This window comes from Rosa rugosa, chromosome 4 (genome assembly GCF_958449725.1).
Source record: "Rosa rugosa chromosome 4, drRosRugo1.1, whole genome shotgun sequence".
NCBI lineage: Eukaryota > Viridiplantae > Streptophyta > Magnoliopsida > Rosales > Rosaceae > Rosa > Rosa rugosa.
Genome location: NC_084823.1, coordinates 38,215,089 through 38,241,762, shown reverse-complemented (window position 1 = coordinate 38,241,762; position 26,674 = coordinate 38,215,089). Strand labels below are relative to the sequence as shown.

The 26,674-nt window shown below is 37.7% G+C and overlaps 3 protein-coding genes, 1 long non-coding RNA gene and 1 pseudogene across 9 annotated transcripts; 2 read left to right on the top strand and 3 right to left on the bottom strand.

Annotated features, from left to right (window-relative positions):
• Positions 1-559: 559 nt before the first annotated feature.
• On the bottom strand, positions 560-4,400 carry LOC133744776 (receptor-like protein EIX2). The gene is made up of 3 exons (XM_062172823.1): positions 1,682-4,400; positions 1,266-1,609; positions 560-1,092 (listed from the first exon to the last, which is right to left on the bottom strand). Exons 1-2 carry the CDS (start codon positions 4,398-4,400, stop codon positions 1,269-1,271), a joined length of 3,060 nt encoding a protein of 1,019 aa, XP_062028807.1. The 3' UTR covers positions 560-1,092; positions 1,266-1,268.
• Positions 4,401-5,623: 1,223 nt separating this feature from the next.
• LOC133707246 (uncharacterized) lies at positions 5,624-8,013 on the bottom strand. Its single transcript, XR_009845018.1, has 4 exons — positions 7,660-8,013; positions 7,241-7,576; positions 6,464-6,536; positions 5,624-5,752 (listed from the first exon to the last, which is right to left on the bottom strand). It is a non-coding gene; the product is annotated as an uncharacterized LOC133707246 (long non-coding RNA).
• Positions 8,014-9,986: 1,973 nt separating this feature from the next.
• LOC133743389 (probable serine/threonine-protein kinase PBL20) lies at positions 9,987-25,249 on the top strand. Of its 6 annotated transcripts, none has more exons than XM_062171312.1 (4): positions 9,987-10,124; positions 21,771-23,442; positions 24,355-24,477; positions 24,680-25,249. In XM_062171312.1, the coding sequence occupies exons 2-4, from the start codon at positions 23,311-23,313 to the stop codon at positions 24,800-24,802; spliced, it is 378 nt and encodes a 125-aa protein (XP_062027296.1). In that variant the 5' UTR covers positions 9,987-10,124; positions 21,771-23,310; the 3' UTR covers positions 24,803-25,249. The 6 variants fall into 6 exon arrangements, 3 of the variants coding, with proteins under 3 accessions (XP_062027296.1, XP_062027297.1, XP_062027298.1); XR_009863091.1 differs by lacking the exons at positions 9,987-10,124; positions 21,771-23,442 and adding exons at positions 18,574-18,786; positions 19,417-19,529 and having other exon boundaries at positions 24,355-24,596; positions 24,680-24,789; XM_062171313.1 differs by lacking the exon at positions 9,987-10,124 and having other exon boundaries at positions 21,638-21,891; positions 23,349-23,442.
• On the top strand, positions 10,103-13,935 carry LOC133743388 (probable serine/threonine-protein kinase PBL19; annotated as a pseudogene).
• On the bottom strand, positions 14,535-17,779 carry LOC133743386 (receptor-like protein EIX1). Its single transcript, XM_062171309.1, has 2 exons — positions 15,014-17,779; positions 14,535-14,839 (listed from the first exon to the last, which is right to left on the bottom strand). Exon 1 carries the CDS (start codon positions 17,711-17,713, stop codon positions 15,017-15,019), a length of 2,697 nt encoding a protein of 898 aa, XP_062027293.1. The 5' UTR covers positions 17,714-17,779; the 3' UTR covers positions 14,535-14,839; positions 15,014-15,016.
• Positions 25,250-26,674: the final 1,425 nt, after the last annotated feature.

Below are 26,674 nucleotides of genomic sequence, written 5' to 3'. Positions count from 1 at the left end.
TGAAGCGTCACCACCAAATTTGAAGCGGCACAAGGGGGAGTGTTGAAGGAATATCGATTTAGTGTGCCTTATCAAACTAGGAGTAGCAATAGGAGAGAATGTTCTAGATTTCCCAATCCTACACGGATTGGTATTCCTTGTAACATTAGAACTAGTACTTTTTAATCCCTATATATAGGGCTCCTATTCTCAATAATAACACACATCCCTATATACACACATCTCTCTCTCGAATCTATTTTACTTAAACACGTCGTGCATTCTAAACTAAAAGAAGGTAAAAAGAAAACAAAGAGCGAAATGCAGCTACAAAATGAAGAAAGAGGAGGCAAAGACATCTCAAATCGAAAAACCTCCCATATCCTGGTTACTCTGGAGTAGGATACTAATTCCATCCTCCACATAACAGTAGGCTGCAACTTCTAAGATCATCTTATAAAGAAAAAAAAGACCACACTACAAACATTTATGTAAGTACAAAACAATAAATGATGATCTGCTAGTATTATTAGATAAATCATATCTTTTGTACCATATATGAATTTGAAATAGGCGCATCTCATGAAGACTTTAGTAGTGAAGTGTCAGAGACTCCCAAAATCCTCTGAAGAATCCAAGCTATGCACTATCGTAATAAAATCCTAGGTTTCTGATACCATCAGTTTTTCCTCTGCCACTAGAGATACCAGGATCTTGAGCAGTCGCATATTTCGGGGACTTAAGTGTTAGCTGTGGTATGCAAAGTCCAAAATTCCCCATAGATGCAGAGTAATAAAATCTCTGAAGTTTGATTGGAATAGATCAGATTAATTCAAATGCTCTGGAATGGAACAATATATAATTGCAGGTAATTATTTTGAAATCAATCGAGAAAGCTAGGTTTAAATTACAGCCACAAAAGATGGAATAAAAGTTATACCAGCTCATACTACATACAATCCATTATTCACACACATTTCTCAAGAGATAAAAGCATAATAATTATTTCTTGCTGAAAGAGAAAGCAACGACATCTGGAAACCTTCAACATTAAGCCTTGAATCTTTCCACTTCCGGGATCATTAGGCTCATTTCCCCGAATGCCAGAATCTCCTAACATCTGTCAAAACAAATGACAGTCAAAAAACAATATTTCTAAAAGATTGAGCAAATATTTTGTGTTTCCAAATGATTGTAATACTATAAATTTGAAAGAGTTTCTACAAGTATATCTAGCCAGAAAACATAAACACTAGAAAAAATAAGTATTATGTAGCTTAGTTTACCATTTATCTTTGAAGTCTCCTTTGCATTTTTGCCTTGTACACAGCGGTTTTGACATAAATCCAATCTTTTGCATTGTCCAGGAATCTGAAATAAGCATATCTCCAAGAAGTCTTAAGCAGTAAACTGCCGCAGACCATCCAAAATCCAGTGACGAATCCCAGCACAGCACTGATAAAAAAGCCCAGGCTTATGAGACCATCATTATCATGTTCTTTGTTATCATCAGCTTGAGTTGCTCCATCTCGTGAGCAATTTGGTGTCAGCGGTGGTCCACAAAGTCCATGATTTCCCATATATGCAGAAGCATTAAAACCCTGAAGTTGGGTGCCTGATGGAATTCTTCCTGACAAGTTGTTGTGTGATAAGTCCAAGACACTAAGAAAGTTTAAGCTCGCAAAACTTGTAGGAATTTTACCAGATATCCGGTTTCTTGACAAATCAAGAGATTCCAACATCTTCATGTTACCAAAGTCTTCAGGAAGCTTTCCCGTCAATTTGTTTCTAGACAGGTTCAGAGAAATCAACTCTGTCATACTTGCTATACTTGGCGGAATTTCCCCAATCAAATAGTTGCTTGAAATGTCAATGCTTCTCAAACTTGTAATATTGGGAAACTCAATTTCTATTCCTTTCCACACAAGTTCCACAATTTCACCAACTCCAGTATCATTAGCCAATGCGGTTATGTTATTGAAGCAATGTGGCAAGCCTCCTGAAATATTGTTGTGAGAGAGGTCCAAAACATGAATGCCAGCTAGACCGCACAGGGAGGAGGGTATGATTCCATTAAACTCATTTGACCGTAAGCGTAGAGTCAACAATTTTGGTAGGCTTTGGCCAATCCATGTTGGTATCTTTCCTGACAACTTATTGTTGCCAAGGTCAACCATCAATAATCGGGTACAGTTCTCTAAAGAAGGCAATTCTCCTGAAAAGTTGTTATCATGTAAACGCAATACCTGAATTCCCTGTAGATTGCCTAACCAGCTTGGTATTTTTCCAGATAATTTATTCTTTCCCAAATTGAATAGATACAAATTTTGAAATTGCATCCAACAATTAGGAAGCTCCCCAGACAATAGGTTCTTAGAAATGTCAACATAACTTAAATCTGGAGACTGCGTTGCACATGAGGAAGACAAAGGTCCTGAAAACCTATTATTCGAGAGATACAAATCCCTAAGCATAGGAGAAAATGATGGCAATGCGCCAGAAAATAGATTAGAAGACAAGTTGAGAAGACCCAAGCTTGTCGATGACAGATTCGGCAGTTTTCCATGGATTTGGTTCATAGAGAGATCTAGCCAATCTAAGCCAGAAAATAGATCCCAAAACTTATTAGGTAATGATCCTGATAGTCCAGTATTAGAGAGATAAAGATCAGTAAGATTTGTCTGCGTTAGAATCCACTTGGGAAAAGCTGGGCCCACCTTGCAAGAGGACATCTCTAACCAATCAAGTTGAAATGGTGGATTCCAATCAGAGCTCAGGTTGATAGAGAAATGGTTATTAGAAATGGCTAGAGACTGTAAACGAGAGAGGTTCAAAAAGTGGGCTTCTGTTATGACACCACTCAAAGAATTCCCGGAGAGTAACAATGTTTCAAGGCTAGAGAGTTGCCCGACACTCTCGGGTACAGACCCATTTAGTTGATTGCTGAAAAGATATAACTCTCTCAACTTTGAAAAACGTGCCAAATCCGGCAACGACCCCCAAAACAGGTTATCACTCAAGTCCAAGGTCTCAAGTGTGTTCTCAGCACAAGACAAGGTTTTAACAGAGTCCTCAATGTTTTCAGACAATTGGTTTACAGCTAATCCCAAAGACTCTAAGCTGCATAAGTTTTGAAAGCCTTTTGGTATCCCACCTTCAAGTTTATTCCAAGACAGATCTAGTGTTACTAGAGAAAGCATGCTTGTGAAGACATCTGGGATAGGACCTTTAAGATTGTTGGAAGAGAGACCAATATGGACAAAGTTGCTGCTGACATTGGCTATCCAATAAAATATTGAAGAATTAAGATGATTGAGAGAGAGGTCAAGCAGTTGAAGAGAGGTGGAAGAATTAATAAAGGAAAGTGATCTTAGATTGACATCAGGAAGATCACAGGAAGATAACTGAAGCTCTGTCAGTAAAGTGAGTTTGCTTAAAGATTGTGGCCAATTCACAGCCTCAGACAAATTCAGCCATGACATTTTCAGGTATCTCAAGGAAGAAAGATGAGATAACCACTCAAGATTTTCTGAACTAACAACTTTGGTACCGCAAAGATCAAGAGTGTGCAAATTAGAAAGGTTTCCAAGTTGGGGAGGAACAGGTCCACTGAAATTAGCATATGCAAGTTTGAGTTCTTTCAATTGACTCAGAGAGCCAATGAATTTGGGAATCATCATTCCTTCAAAATCATTGTAGGAAAGATCAAGAGTGTGCAAATTAGAGAGGTTTCCAAGTTGGGGAGGAACAGGTCCACTGAAATCAGCAGCTGCAAGTTTGAGTTCCTTCAATTGACTCAAAGAGCCAATGAACTTGGGAATGATCATTCCTCCAAAATCATTGTAGGAAAGATCAAGAGTGTGCAAGTTAGAGAGGTTTCCAAGTTGGGGAGGAACAGGTCCACTGAAATCAGCAGCTGTAAGTTTGAGTTCTTTCAATTGACTCAAAGAGCCAATGAACTTGGGAATCATCATTCCTCCAAAATCATTATAACTGAGGTCCAAGTAATTTAGATATGGCAATTCAAGTAGTGAAGGACTAATTTCACCTCTTAAAGGAACTTCTGTATAATTGAAATATCTAAAGGAGAAATCAAGTCTTGTGACATGACCTGTTTGGTTGTTGCACGCTATTCCTCTCCACTTGCAGCAATCTTTCTTCTTTTCCCAAGAAGTAAGAGCATTGGACTCATCCACAAGGCCTTGTTTGAACTGGAGAAGACCATGTCTTTCATTCTCCATGCACAGAATGCTGGAGCTTCCAACACTTGAACAACAAATAGCAGAAGCAATGACCAGGCATAGAAGCCCAACCAAAACAGAATGTATACACCTACCACTCATCATACTGAACAACATGATCATGATCATGCAGAGCAATGATGCTGCAGAGTGATGGAAAAAGGAAGCTATTTCTCTCATATAAGAATCTAATTTAGGTAAGTTGCTATTTTATTCAATATATATATATATATTTTTTTTTTCTTTTTTCGGATAACATGGAAATCAAAATAAAAATGGGTAAAGTACGTTAATTATTTCAAGATATTATTTTAGCTCGTTTTCTGCCACAATAAATAGTTTTTGTAGGTAATCCACACCATATAATTGAAGCAAAAGGATTTTGGAGACTAGATGTATAAATGTGAAAATCACAATTGACTTGCTTTTAATTCCAAGTCAAGTCTTTAGAAATTGGCCGACTTGGGTCTTGTAAACGAAGTTATGGTTGATTACGAAGAATTTGAGTGTAAGGATTGAGAGACTGCTTGCAAAGACAAAAGATTAGGCCTAAGCACGCCTCTGCCATTTGTAAAGATTAGAACCAAGTTCAAAGAATGCCAAAAAGAAACCGAAATAGAAGCCAAATCCACAAAAGGCTTATTGTTTTCCTATATTTTTATTTTTATTCTACTAATTAGATGAATTCAGTCTTTTTCGTGGACGGCAAAGCTAAATGAAATTACACCAAAAGTTTGATGAAGACTTTGATGCACAGCAATTCCACTTGGTTGACCTTGACTATAACCAAAACGAGTTGGACGTTTGTGTGGAAATTTTGCACTAGTTGGAAAGCAAACATGTCTAGATATTGCAAGGAGTGGGCTGCATGGAACCAAGCAGTGGGATCATCGACGTGGATTTTGGTCCTCCACTGAAACTGCAGAAAATTTTTGACTGTAAATGTGCCGTTCAGTGTATTTCTTTTCCGTCATGGTGAAAGGAGTCGGGCAGTTGTGTCATTTCGCCACTGAGTTGAGCTGGAGAAATATATTGTTTGCCAGCTGTCTTGGTAATTTGTTACTATGATCAGTAAAGCCTGATTTCAAATCTTCTATTCTTGGGATTGCGATTACGAATACGCAATAGATAATGGCATATCAAATCTGTGTAGCAATAGAAGCGAGTCAAACCTTTTGTGTTTCTGCAGATGTAATCCTAGACCTATTTTTGTTTTAATTTATTGCTTTGATGTGAACCAGGAAAAGACACCTGAATTCGAGCATATCGCTCTATCCAGAGAATTCGGCTTCGTCCAATGTCACGCCCCGAATTTTGAATAATAAATTCAAATCCGAAACATGAATAATTACAATTACAAAAATCCAAATCTCGAAACTTCGAGTTCATTATTACAATCCACTCTCACAAGCAATATTGTAAAGCTCAAATGAGCATAACACACCTCACAACTTACAATTGCTATAAAACTCTAACAATTGCTTTAACCGTACGATCACCGTCCTGGTTCTCCTGTCCTGTAGGATTACCCGCTACACAATTTGAATAGTGTACCGGGAGTTGCAACAACACAAAACCCGGTAAGCTTTTGACAGCTAGTATGAGTAAACAAGAAAGAACTGTTGATTTATTAAATTACAAGACCACCACAAACCCACGTTACTTTCTCACTCTCATATATATATATATAGACACTTATGAGTTACTCTCAATTTCCCCCATAAGGTCACTCAATATTTGGCAGACAGACTAGAGCTCTAACTGATCGTTTCCACCTACCCGGCGCGAGAGCGTGGTTCACGATTTAATACTATTCAGTTCCACCTACCCGGCGCGAGAGCGTGGTTCGCTGATAGTATGCCATGGTCACCCCTTGACCTATTGATCTTCCACAGATCACAACAATTTATTGTTCCTCAACAATAAAACTCAACATCTCTCTCAATATATTGTTTCACAACAATAAACTCAATACCCCTCACAATATATTGTTTCTCAACAATAAACTCAATACCCCTCACAATATATTGTTTCTCAACAATAAACTCAATACCCCTCACAATATATTGTTTCTCAACAATAAACTCAACACAACTCCAACAATACATATTATTTCACGTAATAATATATATACAGACATTCACACAGGAATGTCTAATACACCAACAATAGTTCATATGATTGCAAAATAAAGCAATTAAATATATTGGGTTCGTAATATGAACCACGTGAGGTTTACTCACCTCCAATTCCAGCTGCGTCTTCTAAAAGCCACATATCCATCTGAATCGTCCACCAACTCGATTCGTCAATCACCTAATCAGATACTATCTTGACTTAGTAAATTACTCATAAACCACACATATACTGAAATCCAACGGTCGGATTCTAATTATATGATGATCCGACGGTCGAATCTTAATTTAATGATGATCCAACGGTCAGATCCTCACGGATCGCCCTTAGGATCATCCTCCAAAATTATAATGAAGATCCAACGGTCAGATCTTCTCGAATCATCCTTACAAACATCTCCACAAAATTATATGAAAATCTGACGGTCGGATTCTCACGAATCGCCTTCCGAATCACCATTTCTCAATTATACGAAGATCCAACGGTCGGATCTTCGCCCATGACCACACAAAGCCACTGGGACAGTCATAAGATCATCATATCAAAACTACAAGTCCATCTGACGGTCCTAACTTCACATATCACAAATCTAACGATCGAAATCGATCGAAACTTAAAAATTCATAACTTCATCATACGATATCCAAAAATTGCGCATAATATATCAAAATGATCGTATTGAAATATAGAATCTGAAAATGTACAGAAACCATATTTTTGATCCCCGGAGGTGGCCGGAAAGGGCCGCCGGAGTTAGTGGCAGAGCCGCCGCCGACCACCGCCAATGGTGTCGGGGCCGGGCTGCTCTTCTTCCTCTCATCATGCTTAACAACTTTCATAACTAGCACGAAGTCTGAAAATGACCGGAAGGGGTCGAAAATTACCTTGAACAGTATGAAGGTGGCCGGAATTTTCCAGAAACCGGCGAGAAACTGCAGAAAACGGCGAGCTCCAATTCGACGTAAAAACGTCAATTTAAGGCTTCGATTCCTTCTGAAGAGTTGTCAAGAAACTCAAGAAGAACTCACTGGTTCAAGAATCACAGAAAAATATGGTCTGTAGCTCGAGATATACCGATCGAAAGCTTCGGTGGTCGGAAAAATTCCAGAATTTTGCAGAATCCGGCCTCGATGCCTTCGGTGGTCGATTTCGACGTCAAAGCTTCAATTTCAGGCCTCGATGCCTTCTAGAGAGTTGTTAATAACATCAAGGGAAACCCACTGGAAAAAGAATCAATCAAAACGATGCACTACAGCTCGAGATATACCGATCGAAAGATTTTCGTTTCGGATTGAAAACTTACCGAGCTCCGACGAACGTGAAACCGGTCACTCTAGGTGCAATCCTCCTAGTATGATGATCAGCAGGTTGAGGGGAGTTCATGGAGCCAAGGATCGGAAGTTTTGGTGGCCGGAGCTAGGAGAAAACCGGCGTTGACCAAAATCGAGCTTAAATCGAAACCGGGCCGCCGCCGCCGCTAGGGGCCGTGCCGCCGTGCAAGGTTGCCACAGATGGCTTCGGAGGAGTGAGGCGAAGCTGATGGACGTGGTTGCTCGTCCAGAGGTGGCCGGAATTGGAAGATAGACGCCGGCGAAGGATTGCCCAGTTTCCGTCGGTTTCGGACGCGTGAGGAAGAGAGAGAATGTTCAGTTTCCAATTTTGGAAACTTAATGTATTTTGGAAAAATTAACAAAAAAGGAAGCTTTTATATTAAACTGGAAACGTTTTCAAAAAAACATAACTAATTCATACGAGCTCCGATTTTTGCGTTCCATATATGCACGCGATCGTGTCGACGAGCTCTACAACTTTCATGAAGGAAGTTTTCCCAAATTCCATACGTATAAAAAGTCGATTTTCGCGTGCCCCTAAATAACGTACGTTTTCGAAAATTAATCGTTCGAACTAATTCCACAACTTCTCAGAGCCTCGTACTCGCTCCCACTATTGTGAAATCATTTCTAAAAATCCACGGAAATTAATTTGGATTTTTCGGGGTATTACATCCAAGCTACTGTATTTGCAACGATGAGTATATCTCTATTCCGTGGATAGCTACAGATCTAATCATAACGTACTAGGCCTCACCAACGAGCTGAGCCGGGCCGGGCCTTACTACATTTTAAAATAATAACTGGCCAGATCAGGCCGAGTTTGATTGTAAATCGAAGGATTCAAATCCGTATATATAAAGCAAGCCATGCGGGTTTTTTTTGGCAGGGCCTTGCGGGCATTATTTACAAATAAATCTTTAAAGATACTAATTTTTGTTATAAACTTATATTTATATATCATACACTCCAAAGTACAACCTCTATCAATTAAAAAAAAAAATGAGAAAACTAACCGTTGGATGTGATTATTACAATAAATTATGAGTGTGGTAAAAAATTTAGCCAATTTCACCATATTTTCGAATCCGATCGAATTGGTCAACTATTATCACTTGTATGTCTTCTTGGTTGACCGATAGTGTGACAACCGCAAAACATGCTGATTTTTTTACATCACATCTGTAAATATTCCATCGATGGATATGCGTGGACATAAGATAAAAATTTCAATTTTAATTATAAAGACGTTAACCTATACCAATTTGTCTCCTAAAGTTGTATGACTTATATATTGCATTTAAATTGTTGAGGTTCATTCTAAAGCAACCATGAAGTGGAAAATGAATTTAGAGAAACCAACAGCTCGCTAGAGAGATTGTAATGTTTTATGGTGGTTGTAAAAAATCCAGCCAATATATAAGTCATACATTGAGTTACACAGTACGCTGCCGACAGTAAAAAGTTCAGCATGATAATAGATCCACTCCCGAGAGACCAGTATTCTATTATTCATGAGTCATCCACTCTGGTGGTTCTATTTAGTTAAAAAATTGCGTGGTGCAGTTTTTTGATTGTAGATTGAAAATTTTCCGAGGATCTGATTCATAGATAGCTGGAAGAAACTTTCCAAATACTTGTTAGGCACTTTCCAAATACCTGTTTGGTTGTTGCACGCTATTCCTCTCCACTTGCAGCAATCTTTCTTGTTTTCCCAAGAGGCAAGAGCATTGGACTCATCCACAAGGCCTTGTTTGAACTGGAGAAGAGCATGCCTTTCACTCTCTCCAAGCACATAATGTTGTTGGAACTTCCAACACTTGAACAACAAATAGCAGAGGCAATGGCCAGGCACACAAGCCCAACCAAAACAGAATGCGTAGACCTACCACTCATTATTGTGAACAACATGATTATGAAGACGAAGTGCAAACAGCAAAGTGAAGTATATATATAGCTGAAGCAGAAAGATTTTAGAGAACTATTGTCTAAAATTGTCGATTTCAAAGCAAGTCTTTGGAAATTGGTTGAGTTGATCGACATTGGTTTTCTTCATTGATTATCTAGAAGATGACCCAGCACGCACGACTTATAGACTAGCTAATTATCATGTGGTTTGAATTTTTGTTGTAAAAAGTACAATCATTCTATGTTTCTGTCCTTTTTGAATGAATATTCACTAGCTTTTCTGATATTAAAAAAAAAAAATGTAGTATTTAGGGCTGGGCCTTCAACCGGAGCCCAAAGCCCTTAAACCCCAAAACTCTCCTCTTGTAAAATTGAGAAACAAAAGCGACTCCTTAACTCCGGTACTAGACCGTGCCTCGAAATATCTGCCTTCACCAAGAAGCATACCAGAATTGTACAAAGAGAAGGAGTAGAATTTGAAGGTTTTCTCATTCCAAGAGCTCAGGGATTCAACCAATGGCTTCAGCAGGTTGCAAAAGCTTGGTGAAGGAGGCTTTCGGAGTGTATAAAGGAATAATCAAGCCCAAAAAACGGCAAGGGTAATCCAATTTTGGTTGCCATAAAGAAGTTGAATCCACATAGCTTATAGGTTCCAATTCTTATCTTCATTAAGGAACTTTAACTGTTTGCTTAATTTTTCCATTTTTTCTGTCTGTTTTTCTTCCACTTGGTTTTTCTCCATTACTACTTGGTTGGTTGGTTTCCTTAGTCTTGGATGTTGAATGATTGTGATGGTAGCATTGAATGCTATTGTATTCTGATCTGAAAGAGTTTTTATATTGGATAGGGAATTAAAGTAGTTTGTTTTTGGGTTGAATTATTCCTAAAGAATAGTTATATATATGTTCATGTTTTGACTATGCTTCTAGTAGTGGCCCTGTTCTGCATTTGTTAATAAACATATGGTTTTTAATTGATTAGTACATGTGGTTTGTTTAGTAGATTTATTGGGTCTCTGTGATTTTATATCCATGTTAATATAGCTTGTTGGATTTATAAGAAACACTATTCAATTCTTCCTGTATACTGCTTCAATATAATCCCAAAATACATGTTAGGCACTAGGCATAGTAGAGTGGGGAGGAAAAAGGGGCATGGGGTTACCAACCCATCCTATCATTCCTAATTCCTGGCCAATTGGAGTGGGAATGATATGGAAGTAAATAATCAAATAGAGAATGTGCTCAAGTGAGTAGGGCATGAAAAAGACTAAATGTGACATAATGATTTTTCTATTGAGGTTGAAAGAAATCTGAATGTCTTCTATTGATCAAGTCACGGAAGTTCTGTGGTATACATTTAGTTAACGACCCTACATGTAGTTTTGTGTATGACAAATTTGGACCTTGGAATTAATCTGGTGCTCGAACTCTAGGAGTGTGGAGAGAATATCATCATTTGTAGTGTTAGCAAGAACCAATAGGAAAGTGAGTACTAAACTTAGGCGAATGGATTTCATATAGTGTTTCAAAACCATTACTAAAGTGAATTGTAAATAGACTTGTTTCTATGATGCAGCTATCTGTTGTATGACAAGGCTCTTACTAGTTACGAAAGAGAGGGGTTTGCTCTCAAGAACATGAATTGGAACAGATTCTCAAATTTTGTGGAAATTGCATTTTAACTTTGAGAATGGATAAATGTAATGATTTAGCCCTTGAAATGATATTGGTCTGTGTAAAAGATACATCCCATTACTCTTTTAAACTGTTGAGAAAGACTCGCACATTCAACTGAACTCTAAGTTCAAGTTATCCTTTCCTAAACACCCATTTTGGAGGCATTGTGTGCCTCTCTATTATTTTTATCTATTTAGTTGTCAAGCTTATGGTTCTTTGCTGTTTTAATATAGGGTCATAAAGAATGGCTTGCAGAGGTTCAATTTCTTGGTGTGGTAAATCACCCAAATCTGGTAAAGCTTCTAGGATATTGCTCTGTAGATGGAGAAAGAGGGATCCAACGGCTATTGGTATATGAATATATGCCTAATAGGAGCTTAGAGGATCATCTTTTCAACAGGGCTTTGAACCCTCTTCCTTGGATCACGAGGTTACAAATAATGCTTGGTGCTGCTCAAGGATTGGCTTATCTACATGAGGGACTGGAAGTCCAGGTGAATATAGTTTTCATTTATTTGACCTTTGTTTGACCATGTATTTCCTTTCAGTTTGTTTGGAATGTAGAACTACCATATCATGTGAGCATGCAACTCATATATGTAATTTTGACCAATGGAATACCAAATCAGTGTGACCTGCTTAAGATAGTGTAGTATTAGAACCACGACTAATGATTGGAATGTAGTAACTATGTATTATACATCTTTTACTTGTCTGCTGCATTTATAGTGGCATCTCTGGTTTTGGAACTTAAATTGTATCTGCTGCTAATATAATTGCCTCCAGTTACATATATTGGTGGACACTGTCACTTCAGCAACTGTCCATTATCTTGATGTATTTTGTTCTCTAAAAGCTTAAGCTGTTGGGACCCTGTGGTTGTGTCACATGGTATAAGAGTTCTTGAGTTCAAAACCATCGAATGAAATTGCACTCTTCTTTGTTGTCTAGTACAATTTGAAATTGAATATAAAACTTGAGAGTAATATAAAAGAAGCATGAATTAAATTATCATTCTGTAGTTTCTGCGCGTTAATAGGTATCCCCTGTTTACTTCAACACACGAGTCCCCTGATCTTATTCTTCCATTTTTGTAGCTGGAAGTCAATTACAGGGAACAATTTAAATTCTCGCTACTTAAAAATGTGCTTTAATGTTAATGATATAATACTACATCATAGATTTGGTTCAGCTCTGCTTGTGAGCTTAAAACAAAAGTCATCTTCTATCAATATCCAAATGCTGAAAAGTGTATTTAAGACAAGTGTATATACTGGCTTACCTCACGTGGTAACTCCTTATTTCTTTGAAGACAAGAATTTTTATATACTTTGTTGAACCTTTTTTGTTGCATTGTTTGAATAGGTGATATATCGAGATTTCAAATCCTCCAACGTGCTCTTGGATGAGGACTTTAAGCCGAAGCTCTCAGACTTCGGGCTTGCTAGAGAAGGGCCAAAGGGTGACCGTACTCATGTATCGACAGCAGTAAGTAGATAATAGATGACTTATTTTACTACTAGCCCAAGTTCTTTTAGAACTCGATGTCAACTTCATTTGGAGGTTGGCAGAATCTTGTTTGAATTGCAATATTGAGAGGACAATTGGTATTAGTTATTATTTACCTTTCTGGTTCTTTGCTTCTATTTAACATTTTCCCTGGTTCATATTGTATTTGCTTTTGTTATCAGGTGGTAGGGACTTATGGATATGCTGCCCCAGAGTATGTTGAAACAGGCCATCTTTCCATCCATAGTGACTTATGGAGTTTTGGTGTGGTGCTGTATGAGATCCTCACTGGGAGGCGTGTCTTAGAAAGACACCGGCCAACAGCCGAGCAAAAGCTTCTTTATTGGGTTAGACAGTACCCTGCAGACAGTAAAAAGTTCAGCATGATAATAGATCCACTCCTAAGAGACCAGTATTCTATTAATGCAGCTCGAAAAATTGCCAAGTTGGCAGATAGCTGCCTGAACAAGAATGCAAAAGACCGGCCAACAATGAATCAGGTGGTAGAGATCTTGAAGCAAGCTATACAAGATTCACAAAAGGGTACCAACTCTGTAAATAACAATTTTGGGGCATCTGGGTCTAAATTGGGTAAAAAGAACCCCAAGTTGAGGTGATATAAGAGAGAAGCCTGTGATCAAATCAAACGAAAGCATTATTAATAGTGTCTGCTGTGACTATGTTCTATTTACATTTTTTTAACAGGTTGAAAAGGTTGGATAAAGTGGAAATGGGAAGTTTTGTGTAAGTTACAATTTTGCCGACCTCAAATATTTTTAGCCTGCTCTGTTTTTATACCCTTTTTAACCGAAGTTAGGGGTTCTGGTCCAACATGAGGATGGTTTGATCACTACTGAGAGAGGGTGTGCGTACTACTTGAGGGGGTTCGAGTACAATTGGATGGTTATCATTTCTACCTTCTGTTTTCCTGAGACTGAAGCTATGAAAGTTGGAGCAAAGAATGTAGATAAAGAGGGAGTGAAAAGAACGACAAAAGACACGATCACTCATTAGAAAGGGTAGTTGATTTTATAAGATTTCACTGATCTCTTGGAGCTACAATGTGAGCTTTCTAGTTTACTGGTTAGCGATGTATGAAACCTTGAAGAAACTACTGTACAATATACATCCGTTTTTAGTTGCTTGTCTTACAAAGCAAAATTAGTAAATTACTATATTCTGTCACATTGACACATCCATGGTTATCTTACATTAGACGTCGTGCATTCTAAACTGAAAGAAGGTAAGAAGAAAACAAAGAGCGAAATGCAGCTACAAAATGAAGATAGAGGAGGCAAAGACATCTCAAATCGAAAAACCTCCCATATCCTGGTTACTCTGGAGTAGGATACTAATTCCTTCCTCCACATAACAGTAGGCTGCAACTTCTAAGATCATCTTATAAAGAAAAAAAGACCACACTACAAACATTTATGTAAGTACAAAACAATAAATGATGATCTGCTAGTATTATTAGATAAATCATATCTTTTGTACCATACATGAATTTGAAATAGGCGCATCTCCTGAAGACTTTAGTAGTGAAGTGTCACAGACTCCCAAAATCCTCTGAAGAATCCAAGCTATGCACTATCGTAATAAAATCCTAGGTTTCTGATACCATCAGTTTTTCCTCTGCCACTAGAGATACCAGGATCTTAAGCAGTCGCATATTTCGGGGACTTAAGTGTTAGCTGTGGTCTGCAAAGTCCAAAATTCCCCATAGATGCAGAGTAATAAAATCTCTGAAGTTTGATTGGAATAGATCAGATTAATTGAAATGCTCTGGAATGGAACAATATATAATTGCAGGTAATTATTTTGAAATCAATCGAGAAAGCTAGGTTTAAATTACAGCCAGAAAGATGGAATAAAAGTGATACCAGCTCATACTACATACAATCCATTATTCACACACATTTCTCAAGAGATAAAAGCATAATAATTATTTCTTGCTGAAAGAGAAAGCAACGACATCTGAAAACCTTCAACATTAAGCCTTGAATCTTTCCACTTCCGGGATCATTAGGCTCATTTCCTCGAATGCCAGAATCTCCTAACATCATGTCAAAACAAATGACAGTCAAAAAACAATATTTCTAAAAGATTGAACAAATATTTTGTGTTTCCAAACGATTGTAATACTATAAATTTGAAAGAGTTTCTACAAGTATATCTAGCCAGAAAACATAAACACTATAAAAACTAGGTATTATGTTGCTTAGTTTACCATTTATCTTTGAAGTCTCCTTTGCACTTTTGCCTTGTACACGGCGGTTTTGACATAAATCCAATCTTTTGCATTGTCCAGGAATCTGAAATAAGCATATCTATAAGAAGTCTTAAACAGTAAACTGCCGCAGACCATCCAAAATCCAGTGACGAATCCCAGCACAGCACTGATAAAAAATCCCAGGCTTATGAGACCATCATTATCATGTTCTTTGTTATCATCAGCTTGAGTTGCTCCATCTGGTGAGCAATTTGGTGTCAGCGGTGGTCCACAAAGTCCATGATTTCCCATATATTGAGAAGCATTAAAACCCTGAAGTTGGGTGCCTGATGGAATTCTTCCTGACAAGTTGTTGTGTGATAAGTCCAAGACACTAAGAAAGTTTAAGCTCGCAAAACTCGTAGGAATTTTACCAGATATCTGGTTTCCTGACAAATCAAGAGATTCCAACATCTTCATGTTACCAAAGTCTTCAGGAAGCTTTCCCGTCAATTTGTTTCTAGACAGGTTCAGAGATTTCAACCCTGTCATACTTGCTATACTTGGCGGAATTTCCCCAATCAAATAGTTGCTTGAAATGTCAATGCTTCTCAAACCTGTAATATTGGGAAACTCAATTTCTATTCCTTTCCACACAAGTTCCACAATAAAACCATAAGCTCTAGTATCATCAGCCAATGCGGTTATGTTATTGAAGCAATGTGGCAAGCCTCCTGAAATATTGTTGTGAGAGAGGTCCAAGACATAAATGGTGGCTAGATTGCACAGTGAGAAGGGTATGATTCCATTGAACTCATTGGACCGTAAGCGTAGAATCACCAAGTTTGGTAGGCTTTGGCCAATCCATGTTGGTATCTTTCCTGACAGGTTATTGTTGCCAAGGTCAACTATCGATAATCTGGTACAGTTCTCTAACGAGCTTGGTATTTTTCCAGATAATTTATTCTTTCCCAAATTCAACGAAATCAAATTTTGAAATTGCATCCAACAATTAGGAAGCTCCCCAGACAATAGGTTCTTAGAAATGTCAAGAACCCGCAAATTTGGAGCCTGCGTTGCACACAAGGAAGACAAAGGTCCTGAAAACCTATTATTCGAGAGATACAGGTTTTGTAGCATAGGAGAAAATGATGGCAATGCGCCAGAAAATAGATTAGAAGACAAGTCGAGAGAAAGCAAGCTTGTCGATGACAGATTCGGTAGTTTCCCATGGATTTGGTTCATAGAGAGATCTAAGCCATCCAAGCCAGAAAATAGATCCCAAACCTTGATAGGTAATGATCCTGATAGTCCAGCATTAGAGAGATCAAGCCGAGTAAGATTTGTCTGCGTTAGAATCCACTTGGGAAAAGCTGGGCCCACCTTGCAAGAGGACACGTCTAATAAATCAAGTTGAAATGGTGGCCTCCAATCAGAGCTCAGGTTGATAGAGAAACGATTACCATAAAGAAACAAAATCTGTAAACGAGAGAGGTTCAAAAAGTGGGCTTCTGTTATGACACCACTCAAAGAATTCCCGGAGAGAGATAATGTTTCAAGGCTAGAGAGTTGCCCGACACTCTCGGGTACAGACCCATTTAGTTGATTCCTGCTAAGATCTAACACTCTTAACTTTGAAAAACGTGCCAAATCTGGCAACGACCCCCAAAACTGGTTATCACTCAAGTACAAGTTCTCAAGTGTGTTCTCAGCACAAGACAAGGTTTTAACAGAGTCCTCAATGTTTTCAGACAATTGGTTTCCAGCTAATCCCAAAGACTCTAAGCTGCATAAGTTTTGAAAGCCTTTTGGTATCCCACCTTCAAGTTGATTGGAAGAGAGATCTAGTGTTACTAGAGAAAGCATGCTTGTGAAGACATCTGGGATGGGACCTTCAAGATTGTTGTCCCAGAGATCAATATGGACAAAGTTGCTGCTGACATTGGCTATCCAATAAAATATTGAAGAATTAAGAGAGTTACGAGAGACGTCAAGGAGTTGAAGAGAGGTGGAAGAATTAATAAAGGAAAGTGATCTTAGATTGACATCATGAAGGTGACACTGTAATAACCTGAGCTCTGTAAGTGAAGTGAGCTTGCTTAAAGATTGTGGCAAATTCACAACCTTCGACAAATCTATATATGACATGTTCAGGTATCTCAAGGAAGAAAGATGAGATAACCACTCAAGATTTTCTGAATGAACATCATAGTTCTCGGAAAGATCAAGAGTGTGCAAATTAGAGAGGCTTCCAAGTTGGGGAGGAACAGGTCCACTGAAATTAGCATATGCAAGTTTGAGCTCTTTCAATTGACTCAGAGAGCCAATGAACTTAGGAATGATCATTCCTCCAAAATCATTAGAACTGAGGTCCAAGTAATTTAGATATCGCAATTCAAGTAGTGAAAGACTAATTTCACCTCTTAAAGGAACTTCTGTATAATTGAAATATCTAACGGAGAAATCAAGTCTGGTGACATGACCTGTTTGGTTGTTGCACGCTATTCCTCTCCACTTGCAGCAATCTTTCTTGTTTTCCCAAGAGGCAAGAGCATTGGACTCATCCACAAGGCCTTGTTTGAACTGGAGAAGAGCATGCCTTTCAGTCTCCAAGCACATAATGTTGTTGGAGCTTCCAACACTAGAACAACAAATAGCAGAGACAATGGCTAGGCACACAAGCCCAACCAAAACAGAATGCATAGACCTACCACTCATTATGGTGAATAACGTGATTATGAAGATGATGTACAGATTGCAGAGCGAAGAAGATGCAAGTTATAAGAAAAAAATAACGCGTCATTCTTTTTTTACTTACTTTTGTCAAAATTCAACAAAGCAATCAGATATTAAAACTTCATCCAAGTTAGTGGAGATGACCAAAGACTTGCTTTTTCCAAAGACTTGCTTTTGTTCATTAGAAAGCAAGACCCAGCACCATTTATATCACGTAGTTTGAATAGGTTACAAATTTACAATGTTTTGTACAGTCATAGATTCTCACTTTTTGGAATGAATATTCATCAACTTCTCTGATATATAAAAAAGGGCTAAATACTAGTTAGTACCCTGTGGTTTAGGTCCAAAATCAATTCAGTCCCTAGACTTCTAATTTCATCAAAAACACCCCTGCACTTTCAATTTTGATCTAATAGGTCCAATTCGTTAATATTCTTTCAAATAGTTGGATTATTTGTTGAAAAACTATTTATTTTTAATAGTAGGACTCACTCCTAAATTGACAATGCAGACCACCTCGACACCACATCATAAAACATAAGCCATATATGATCCACATTAACAAGTTAAATAACTCAATTGTCGGAAAACTAACAAATTGGACCTATTAGATCAAAATTGAAAGTGCAGGGGTGTTTTTGATGAAATTAGAAGTTCAGGGACTGAATTGATTTTGGACCTAAATCAAAGGGTAGTAATTTGTATTTAGCCCTATAAAAAAATTAAAAAAATTCCAGATGTAGTACTTGGGCCTGGGCCCTCAACTGGAGCCCAAAGCCCTTAAGCCCTTAAAATTGAGAAATTTGTAAAACCTCTTCCTCTATTTATTCATGAAAATGGAGAAAGCTTTCAGTCTGGTTCAGACAGTTGCAGTGGCAACTGTCTTATCTGCCGTTTCCGGCTGGTTTTCTCTCACTTCCCGGAATTCCATTCTTTTCAAATTTTAACAAATAATTTTGGAAGAGAATCTGCTCGCAAAGAGCTCGGAAGCTTAATCGAAGACCTTCGCCGCCAGAATCCCAATTCCGATCCTCATTCCTGACTTCATTTGTGTACTTCCATTCTCTCACTCACTCACTCACTACCCACATAGTTATTTGTTTACTAAATAATTCTAATTGGGTGTGCTTGGTTGGGCTCAACGTGTGCTCTTGTTGCAACTAAAATTGATTAAAACTAAAAGCAGAGGACTTGGGTAAAAATTACAAGACTTTAGTAAAAACCCAATGCTGTAACTCTAGGATATAATTCAGTTTACTCATCAAGCCAACCTAAGGACATGTTTCTTCTTTTTCCCTCATTGTTTAAGTTTTCATGTCATTACAGGCTCAACATGAAATTGGAATCATAGTATTCTTACAGCTGATAAAGATATTGTGTGAACTTATTTATTTTATATTTTAAATTTCCTTCTTTGAATCATTCTTAGGTGGAATGACGTGGTGTTTGAACCTAGACAGTAGATGCTCTTGTATTCCTCTCTTTGGGTGCATGTTAATTAGTCTTTTACTGCTTTTATATAATTGGCACTCTTCTCCGCGTACTTGAAATTAAATGTGAATTGAAATAGCTGCATGAAATATCATTCACAACGTGAATTCTTGTTTAAGTTTGAATTTTGATTCATGTATCAAGTAGGGATCTCTGTTTAGATTGTGACTTATTCAGGTGTTCGGGTGCAGGTTCACTGCAGCAGGTGGGCAGTGTGGAAGTCCCTTTATTTGTTAAAGCTTGAGAAAACATTGTCTTAAGGCCTTACTGGAAAACTCCTTCGGCCACCTTCGGCTATTTTCAGGTCATCTTACCTATCCTTGACAGCAGAATGTGCATTCCTGAGGAGTTTAGATATTAACTTTAAAACCTTTGTATGCTGACTTGCATTGAAGATTACAGCTTTCTGCTGTGACATAGTTGTTATTCAAGATGAATGAATTAGATAATGTAGTTGGTGTTGATCATACTCTTTGGTCTTTCAAATTAATGAAAAGCATTCTGTGAATCAATGTGTCAATATTACTTCTTGTGGATCATAGAGGCTTTGCCCTGCCTGTCATGATGATGAAATAATTAATGTATCTCAGACTTTCCATGCAATGTTCTCTTTATTTTTCTGAAAGGCTAACATTATGTTTCTGCTCTGACCTACTCTCTTGTACCAAAATATGCAAACCTAGTGGCGAAGTGGTTGATGATTTGTATCTGTCTATGGCCTTTTGGCATGTACTTTGGTTGTTTTATCAGTAGTTGTCAACTAATTTGCTAAAACACTGAAAACGGTATTACATAGTTAAATTAAGCTCATCACTATTTGCATGAAGCCCTTTTTCTTCATGGTACAGATGGTAATATTGAAGGGGCATTGAACTTTCCTACAAGAACTAGTTTCTTGTTCATCAGCAAAAACAAGAAGCATTCTAAAGTCTTGGAATTAGGGAGGTTTGAGCTCAACAGGGATGAGCTGGTGGTTGTTAAAACTCAATTCAAGAAAGAGATAAGTGAAGTTAAAGAAACCAGTTTGATATAGATTTTTTGTGAGTTTTTGTGTTAAGGAGCCCCTCCCGTTCTTGGAGCAGCTTCCTCTCCTATGAGCTGCAAGATATTATCTGCCTGCACCCATTTTTTACATATATAGAAATGATATTCCTTTGTTTCCAACATTAAGTATATCAGAAAAGGTTTAGTATGAGTCTTCCATTTCCAGCACTGTAGCTATTTTAAACAATAAGCAAAGAAAATAGAAATTAGTGATGATATATTGGAAGTTGTAGATACTTCACTAAAAAGCATGAATGCAAATTACTCGACACACTGGACTAGATTGACAACTATTCTCATGAGTCATCTGAACATCATCCTCTAAACTAGATGAAAACCTGGTTTGAATGAACATCAACTGACCATTCAGGTAATGGAGACATATACAGGGAATTTTTTAACCATTTTAGGCCTCAGCATCTGATGCCAAGTATGGTTTGCTTATAATTAATTACTCCTTTTATCCCTCACTCCCCCCCTATTTTTTTCTCTCACTATATTACAGAAATTAACTATATACTCGGACACTCTGTTTGTACATAAAGATGCACTTATACAATTTTTCTACACAAGAACAATTTCCTTTTCTTCCTGGACATTCTTCTCCTTATAAAGCGGACAAAAAGGTCGGTTCCAGTGGAGTCACACTCTGACAGTCTTTCATTCCGGCCACCTTCAGCCATGCCTTTCACAAATTCAACCATGTTCCGCCAGTTGTCCCCTTCGAACAATCTCTTATTCAATCTTAGGTATGTGAAAGCACTCAACGGATTGCCGAAATCTGATCTGCTTGTGGCCAAAACTTGTCCATATGCACCAGAATCATACCTCTCCAGTGCATTCTCTCCTGCAAGTTCAATTCCAGCACTCTTGGTTGCCATCTTTACTTGCCGGACTAACCCCTCAGGTGAGCAATTTGCATTGTCAGGCTGTTCTCCATCTTTCATTTCCATGCAGGTGAAGTTTAATACAACCCCATGTTTGCTGAACATTTTTGCTGTTGGTATGTAACCATCTCTAAGTCAAGTATTATAGTAGCCAGCAGTAATTCAGCAGCATGGGATCTTGTTCTGTAGTGCCAATGAATCCCAGCTACCTTTCCAGATAGTTTAGCTCCAGTTCCTTGGAACACTCCTTTTGCAGCTGCCAGGAGTCTATCTCCGTGCCTTAATAGCTTCTCTGAGTACCATTCGAGGAAGAACTGTCCATACTCGGTATTCCAGGTTCCATCTCTTTTGAAAAATCCGGTGTCTTCAGGAAACTGATTGTACTGGCAGGAATCATGGGGTCCAGTCCTTCCCCAATCTCTCTTTCCTTGTGCCTCTGCTGATGCTTCCAGGGAAGCCTTCATGTACTGTGACAAGAAACCTTATTTAGAAATAGCAATATACCAATATTCTCTACAATCTTTTAGGTGCCTTTCTGATCGATTTTTGGTAGCATGAAAAATCTTTTAGGTGCCATTCCAAGAGCTCAGGGATTCAACCAATGGCTTCAGCAGGTCGCAAAAGCTTGGTGAAGGAGGCTTTGGGAGTGTGTATAAAGGAATAATCAAGCCCAAAAATGGCAAGGGTAGTCCAATTTTTGTTGCCATAAAGAAGTTGAATCCACATAGCTTACAGGTTCCAATTCTTATCTTCATTAAGGAACTTTAACTGTTTGCTTAATTTTTCAATTTTTTCTGTCTGTTTTTCTTCCACTTGGTTTTTCTCCATTACTACTTGGTTGGTTGGTTTTCTTAGTCTTGGATGTTGAATGATTGTGATGGTAGCATTGAATGGTATTATAATCTGATCTGAAAGTGTTGTTATATTGGATAGTGAATTATATTAGTTTGTTTTTGGGGTTGAATTACTCCTAAAGAATAGTTATATATATCTCCATGTTTTGACTATACTTCTAGTAGTGGCCCTGTTCTGCATTTGTTAATAAACACATGGTTTTTAATTGATTAGTACATGTGGTTTGTTTAGTAGATTTATTGGGTGTCTGTGATTTTATATACATGTTAATATAGCTTGTCAGTTGAACTTAGATTTTCATTGGATTTATAACTCCTGTATACTGCTTCAATATAATCCCAAAATACATGGTAGGCACTAGGCACTAGGCATAGTAAAGTGGGGTGGAAAAAAGGGCATGGGTTTACCAACCAATCTGTCATTCCTAATTCTTGGCCAATTGGAGTGGGAATGAAATAGAAGTTAATAATCAATAGAGAATGTGCTAAAGTGAGTAGGGCATGAAAAAGACTAAATGCGACATAATGATTTTCTATCGAGGTTGAAAGAAATCTGAATGTCTTCTATTGATCAAGTCACTGAAGTTCTGTGGTATACATTAGTTAAAGACCCTACATGTAGTTCGGTGGAATATGACAATTGTGGACCTTGGAATCCATCTGGTGCTGGAACTCTAGGAATGTGGAGATTATATCATCATTTGTAATGTTAGCAAGAACCAGAAGGAAAGTGAATACTAATACAAGGCAAATGGATTTCATGCAGTGTTTGAAAACCATTCCTAAAGTGAATGGTAAATAGTTTTGTTTCTCTCAGCTGGAAAACATATTATGCAGCGTTCTTTGTCTGACAATGCTCTTACCAGTTACTAAAGAAAGAGATTTTTGCTCTCAAGAACTTGAATTGGAACAGATTGTCAAATTTTGTGGAAATAGTACTTTATATTTGAGAATGGATAAAAGTAATGATTAAGCCCTTGAGATGATATTGGCCTGTGTAAAAGATACATCTCATTACTCTTTTAAACAGTTGAGAGAGATCCGCACATTCAACTAAACTCTGAGTTCAAAGTTATCCTTTCCTAAACACCCATTTTGTAGACATTGTGTGCCTCTATATTATTTTTATCTATTTAGTTGTCAAGGTTATGGTTCTTTGCTATTTTCATATGGTCATAAAGAGTGGCTAGCAGAGGTTCAATTTCTTGGTGTGGTAAATCACCCAAATCTGGTAAAGCTTCTAGGATATTGCTCTATAGATGGAGAAAGAGGGATCCAACGGCTATTGGTATATGAATATATGCCTAATAGGAGCTTAGAAGATCATCTTTTCAACAGGGCTCTGAACCCTCTTCCTTGGATCACAAGGTTACAAATAATGCTTGGTGCTGCTCAAGGATTGGCTTATCTACACGAGGGACTGGAAGTCCAGGTGAATATAGTTTTCATTTATTTGACCTATGTTTGACCATGTATTTCCTTTGAGTTTGTTTGGAATGTAGAACTACCATATCATGTGAACATGTGACTCATATATGTTATTTTGACCAATGGAACACCAAATCAGTGTGACCTGCTTAAGATAGTGTAGTATTAGAACCATAACTAATGATTGGAATGTAGCAACTACTTATTACGTTATACATCTTTTACTTGTTTGCTGCATTTATAGTGGCATCTCTGGTTTTGGAACTTAAATTGTATCCGCTACCAATATAATTGCCTTCAGTTACATACGTTGGTGGACACTGTCACTTCAGTAACTGTCCATTATCTTGATGTATTCTGTTCTCCAAAAGCTTTAGCTGTTGGGACCCTGTGGTTGTGTCACATGGTAAAAGAGTTCTTGTGTTCAAAACCTTTGAATGACATTGCACTCTTTTTTGCTGTCTAGTACTAATTGAATTTGGACATAAAACTTGGAAGTAATATAAAAGAAGCATGAACTAAGTTATCATTGTGTAATCATATTGTAATTTCTGCGCATTAATAGGTACCCCCTGTTTACTTCAGCACACTAGTCCACTGATCTTGTTCTTCCATTGCTGAAGCTGAAAGTCAATTAAGGGTAAAATTTAAGTTCTCGCTACTTCAAAATGCTTTCTTTGCTTTAATTTTAATGTTATGATACTACATAGCTACATAGATTTGGTTCAGCTCTGCTTGTGAGGTTGAAACAAAAGTCATCTTCTATTTTTGCTTCTGGCAATCAATATCCAAATGCTAAGGAGTGTATTTAAGGATGGTAGATAATGGCTTACCTCGCATGGTAACTCTTTATTTGTTTGAAGACAAGAATTTTTATATACTTTGTTGAACCTTTTTTGTTGCATTGTTTCAATAGGTGATATATCGAGATTTCAAATCCTCCAACGTGCTCTTGGATGAGGACTTTAAGCCGAAGCTCTCAGACTTCGGGCTTGCTAGAGAAGGGCCAAAGGGTGACCGTACTCATGTATCGACAGCAGTAAGTAGATAATAGATGACTTATTTTACTACTAGCCCAAGTTCTTTTAGAACTCGATGTCAACTTCATTTGGAGGTTGGCGGAATCTTGCTTGCATTGCAATCTTGAGAGGACAATTGGTATTAGTTATTATTCGCCTTTCTGGTTCTTTGCTTCTATTTAACATTTCCCTGGTTCATATTGTATTTGCTTTTGTTATCAGGTGGTAGGGATTATGGATATGCTGCCCCAGAGTATGTTGAAACAGGCCATCTTTCCATCCATAGTGACTTATGGAGTTTTGGTGTGGTGCTGTATAAGATCCTCACTGGGAGGCGTGTCTTAGAAAGACACCGGCCAACAGCGGAGCAGAATCTTCTTTATTGGGTTAGACAGTACCCTGCAGACAGTAAAAAATTCAGCATGATAATAGATCTGCTTCTGAGAGACTAGTATTCTATTAATGCAGCTCGGAAAATTGCCTAGTTGGCAGATAGCTGCCTGAACAAGAATGCAAAAGACCGGCCAACAATGAATCAGGTAGTAGAGATCTTGAAGCAAGCTATACAAGATTCAGGAAAGGGTACCAACTCTGTAAATAACAATTTTGGGGCATCTGGGTCTAAAATGGGTAGAAAGAACCCCAAGTTGAGGTGATATAAGAGAGAAGCCTGTGATCAAATCAAACGAAAGCATTAGTAATAGTGTCTGCTGTGACTATGTTCTATTTAAATTTTTTAACAGGTTGAAATGATTGGATATGTGGAAATGGGAAGTTTTGTAAAAGTTTCAATTTTGCAGACTTCAAATATTTTTAACCTCCTCTAGTTTTACACCCTTCATATTAACCGAAGTCTCTGGTCCAACATAGGATGGTTTGATCACTACTCAGAGAGGGTGTGTACTACTTGAGGGGGTTCAAGTACAATTGGAAGGTTAATTATTATTTCTACGTTTTGTTTTCCTGAGATTGAAGCTATGAAAGTTTGAGCAAAGAATGCAGAAAAAGAGGGAGTGAAAAGAATTACAAAAGACTCGATCACTCATTAGAAAAGGGTAGTTGATTTTATAAGGCTTTGATGATTTCACCACCTCAGTGTCAAATGATCTCTTGGAGCTACAATGATGTATGAAACCTTGAAGAAACTACTGTACAATATACATCTGTTTTTGGTTGCTTGTCTTAGAAAGCAAAATTGGTATATTCTGTCACATTCACATATCCGTTGTTATCTTACATTAGAAGTATGCATTCTAAACTGAAACAAGGTAAAAAAGAAAAAGAAAGAAAGAGCGAAATGCAGCTACAAATTGAAGAAGGAGAAGGCAAAGACATCTCAAATCAGAAAAACCTCCCATATCCTGGTTACTCTAGAGTAGGCTACTAATTCCTTCCTCCACAGTAGGCTGCAACTTCTAAGATCATCTTATGAAGAAAAAAGACCACACTATAAATATTTATGTAAGTACGAAACAATAAATGATGATCAGCTAGTTTTATTAGATAAATCCTATCTTTTGTACCATACATGAATTTGAAATAGGCGCATCCCATGAAGACTTTAGTAGTGAAGTGTCACAGACTCCCAAAATCCTCTGAAGAATCCAAGCAATGCACTATCGTTTTAAAATCCTAGGTTTCTGATACCATCAGTTTTCTCACTTCCATTGCCACTAGAGATACCAGGATCTTGAGCAGTCGCATATTTCGGGGACTTAAGTGTTAGCTGTGGTCTGCAAAGTCCAAAATTCCCCATAGATGCAGAGTAATAAAATCTCTGAAGTTTGAATTCTTCCTGACAAGTTGTAGTACGGTAAGTCCAAGGCACTAAGAAATTTCAAGCTCGAAAAGCTTGTAGGATTCTACCGGATAGCTGTTTTCTGAAGAATCAAGAAACGCTATCATCTTCAAGTGACCAAAGTTGTTAGCACCCTTGCTTGTCAAGTAATTTACTTGAAAGCTGGAGAAGCACATTCCTTATGTTTGGAGGAAATGGTTGTAGTAAGTGGTTAGATCTCAATTAAATAGGGTGTAGTTTTTTTTTTTTTATGATAGATTGGAAACTTCTCGGGGATTTGATTCATAGAGTGCTAGAATAAACTTTCCAATACTTGTTAGGCACTGAATGGGATATTCTAGAAATTGCAGAAATGAAGATAATGATGCTCTCTCTGCTCTAAATCCAATATATATATATATATATATATATATATATAT

Bases quoted from the DNA above. Each gene is read 5' to 3' on its own strand.
- LOC133743389 (XM_062171312.1), top strand. From the start codon at position 23,311: ATGCCTAATAGGAGCTTAGAAGATCATCTTTTCAACAGGGCTCTGAAC. The intron at 23,443-24,354 runs GTGAATATAGTT...TTGTTTCAATAG, and splicing joins ACGAGGGACTGGAAGTCCAG to GTGATATATCGAGATTTCAA. The intron at 24,478-24,679 runs GTAAGTAGATAA...TTTTGTTATCAG, and splicing joins GTACTCATGTATCGACAGCA to GTGGTAGGGATTATGGATAT.
- LOC133743386 (XM_062171309.1), bottom strand. From the start codon at position 17,713: ATGAGTGGTAGGTCTATGCATTCTGTTTTGGTTGGGCTTGTGTGCCTA.
- LOC133744776 (XM_062172823.1), bottom strand. From the start codon at position 4,400: ATGAGAGAAATAGCTTCCTTTTTCCATCACTCTGCAGCATCATTGCTC. The intron at 1,610-1,681 runs GTAAAATTCCTA...ACAACTTGTCAG, and splicing joins GTCAAGAAACCGGATATCTG to GAAGAATTCCATCAGGCACC.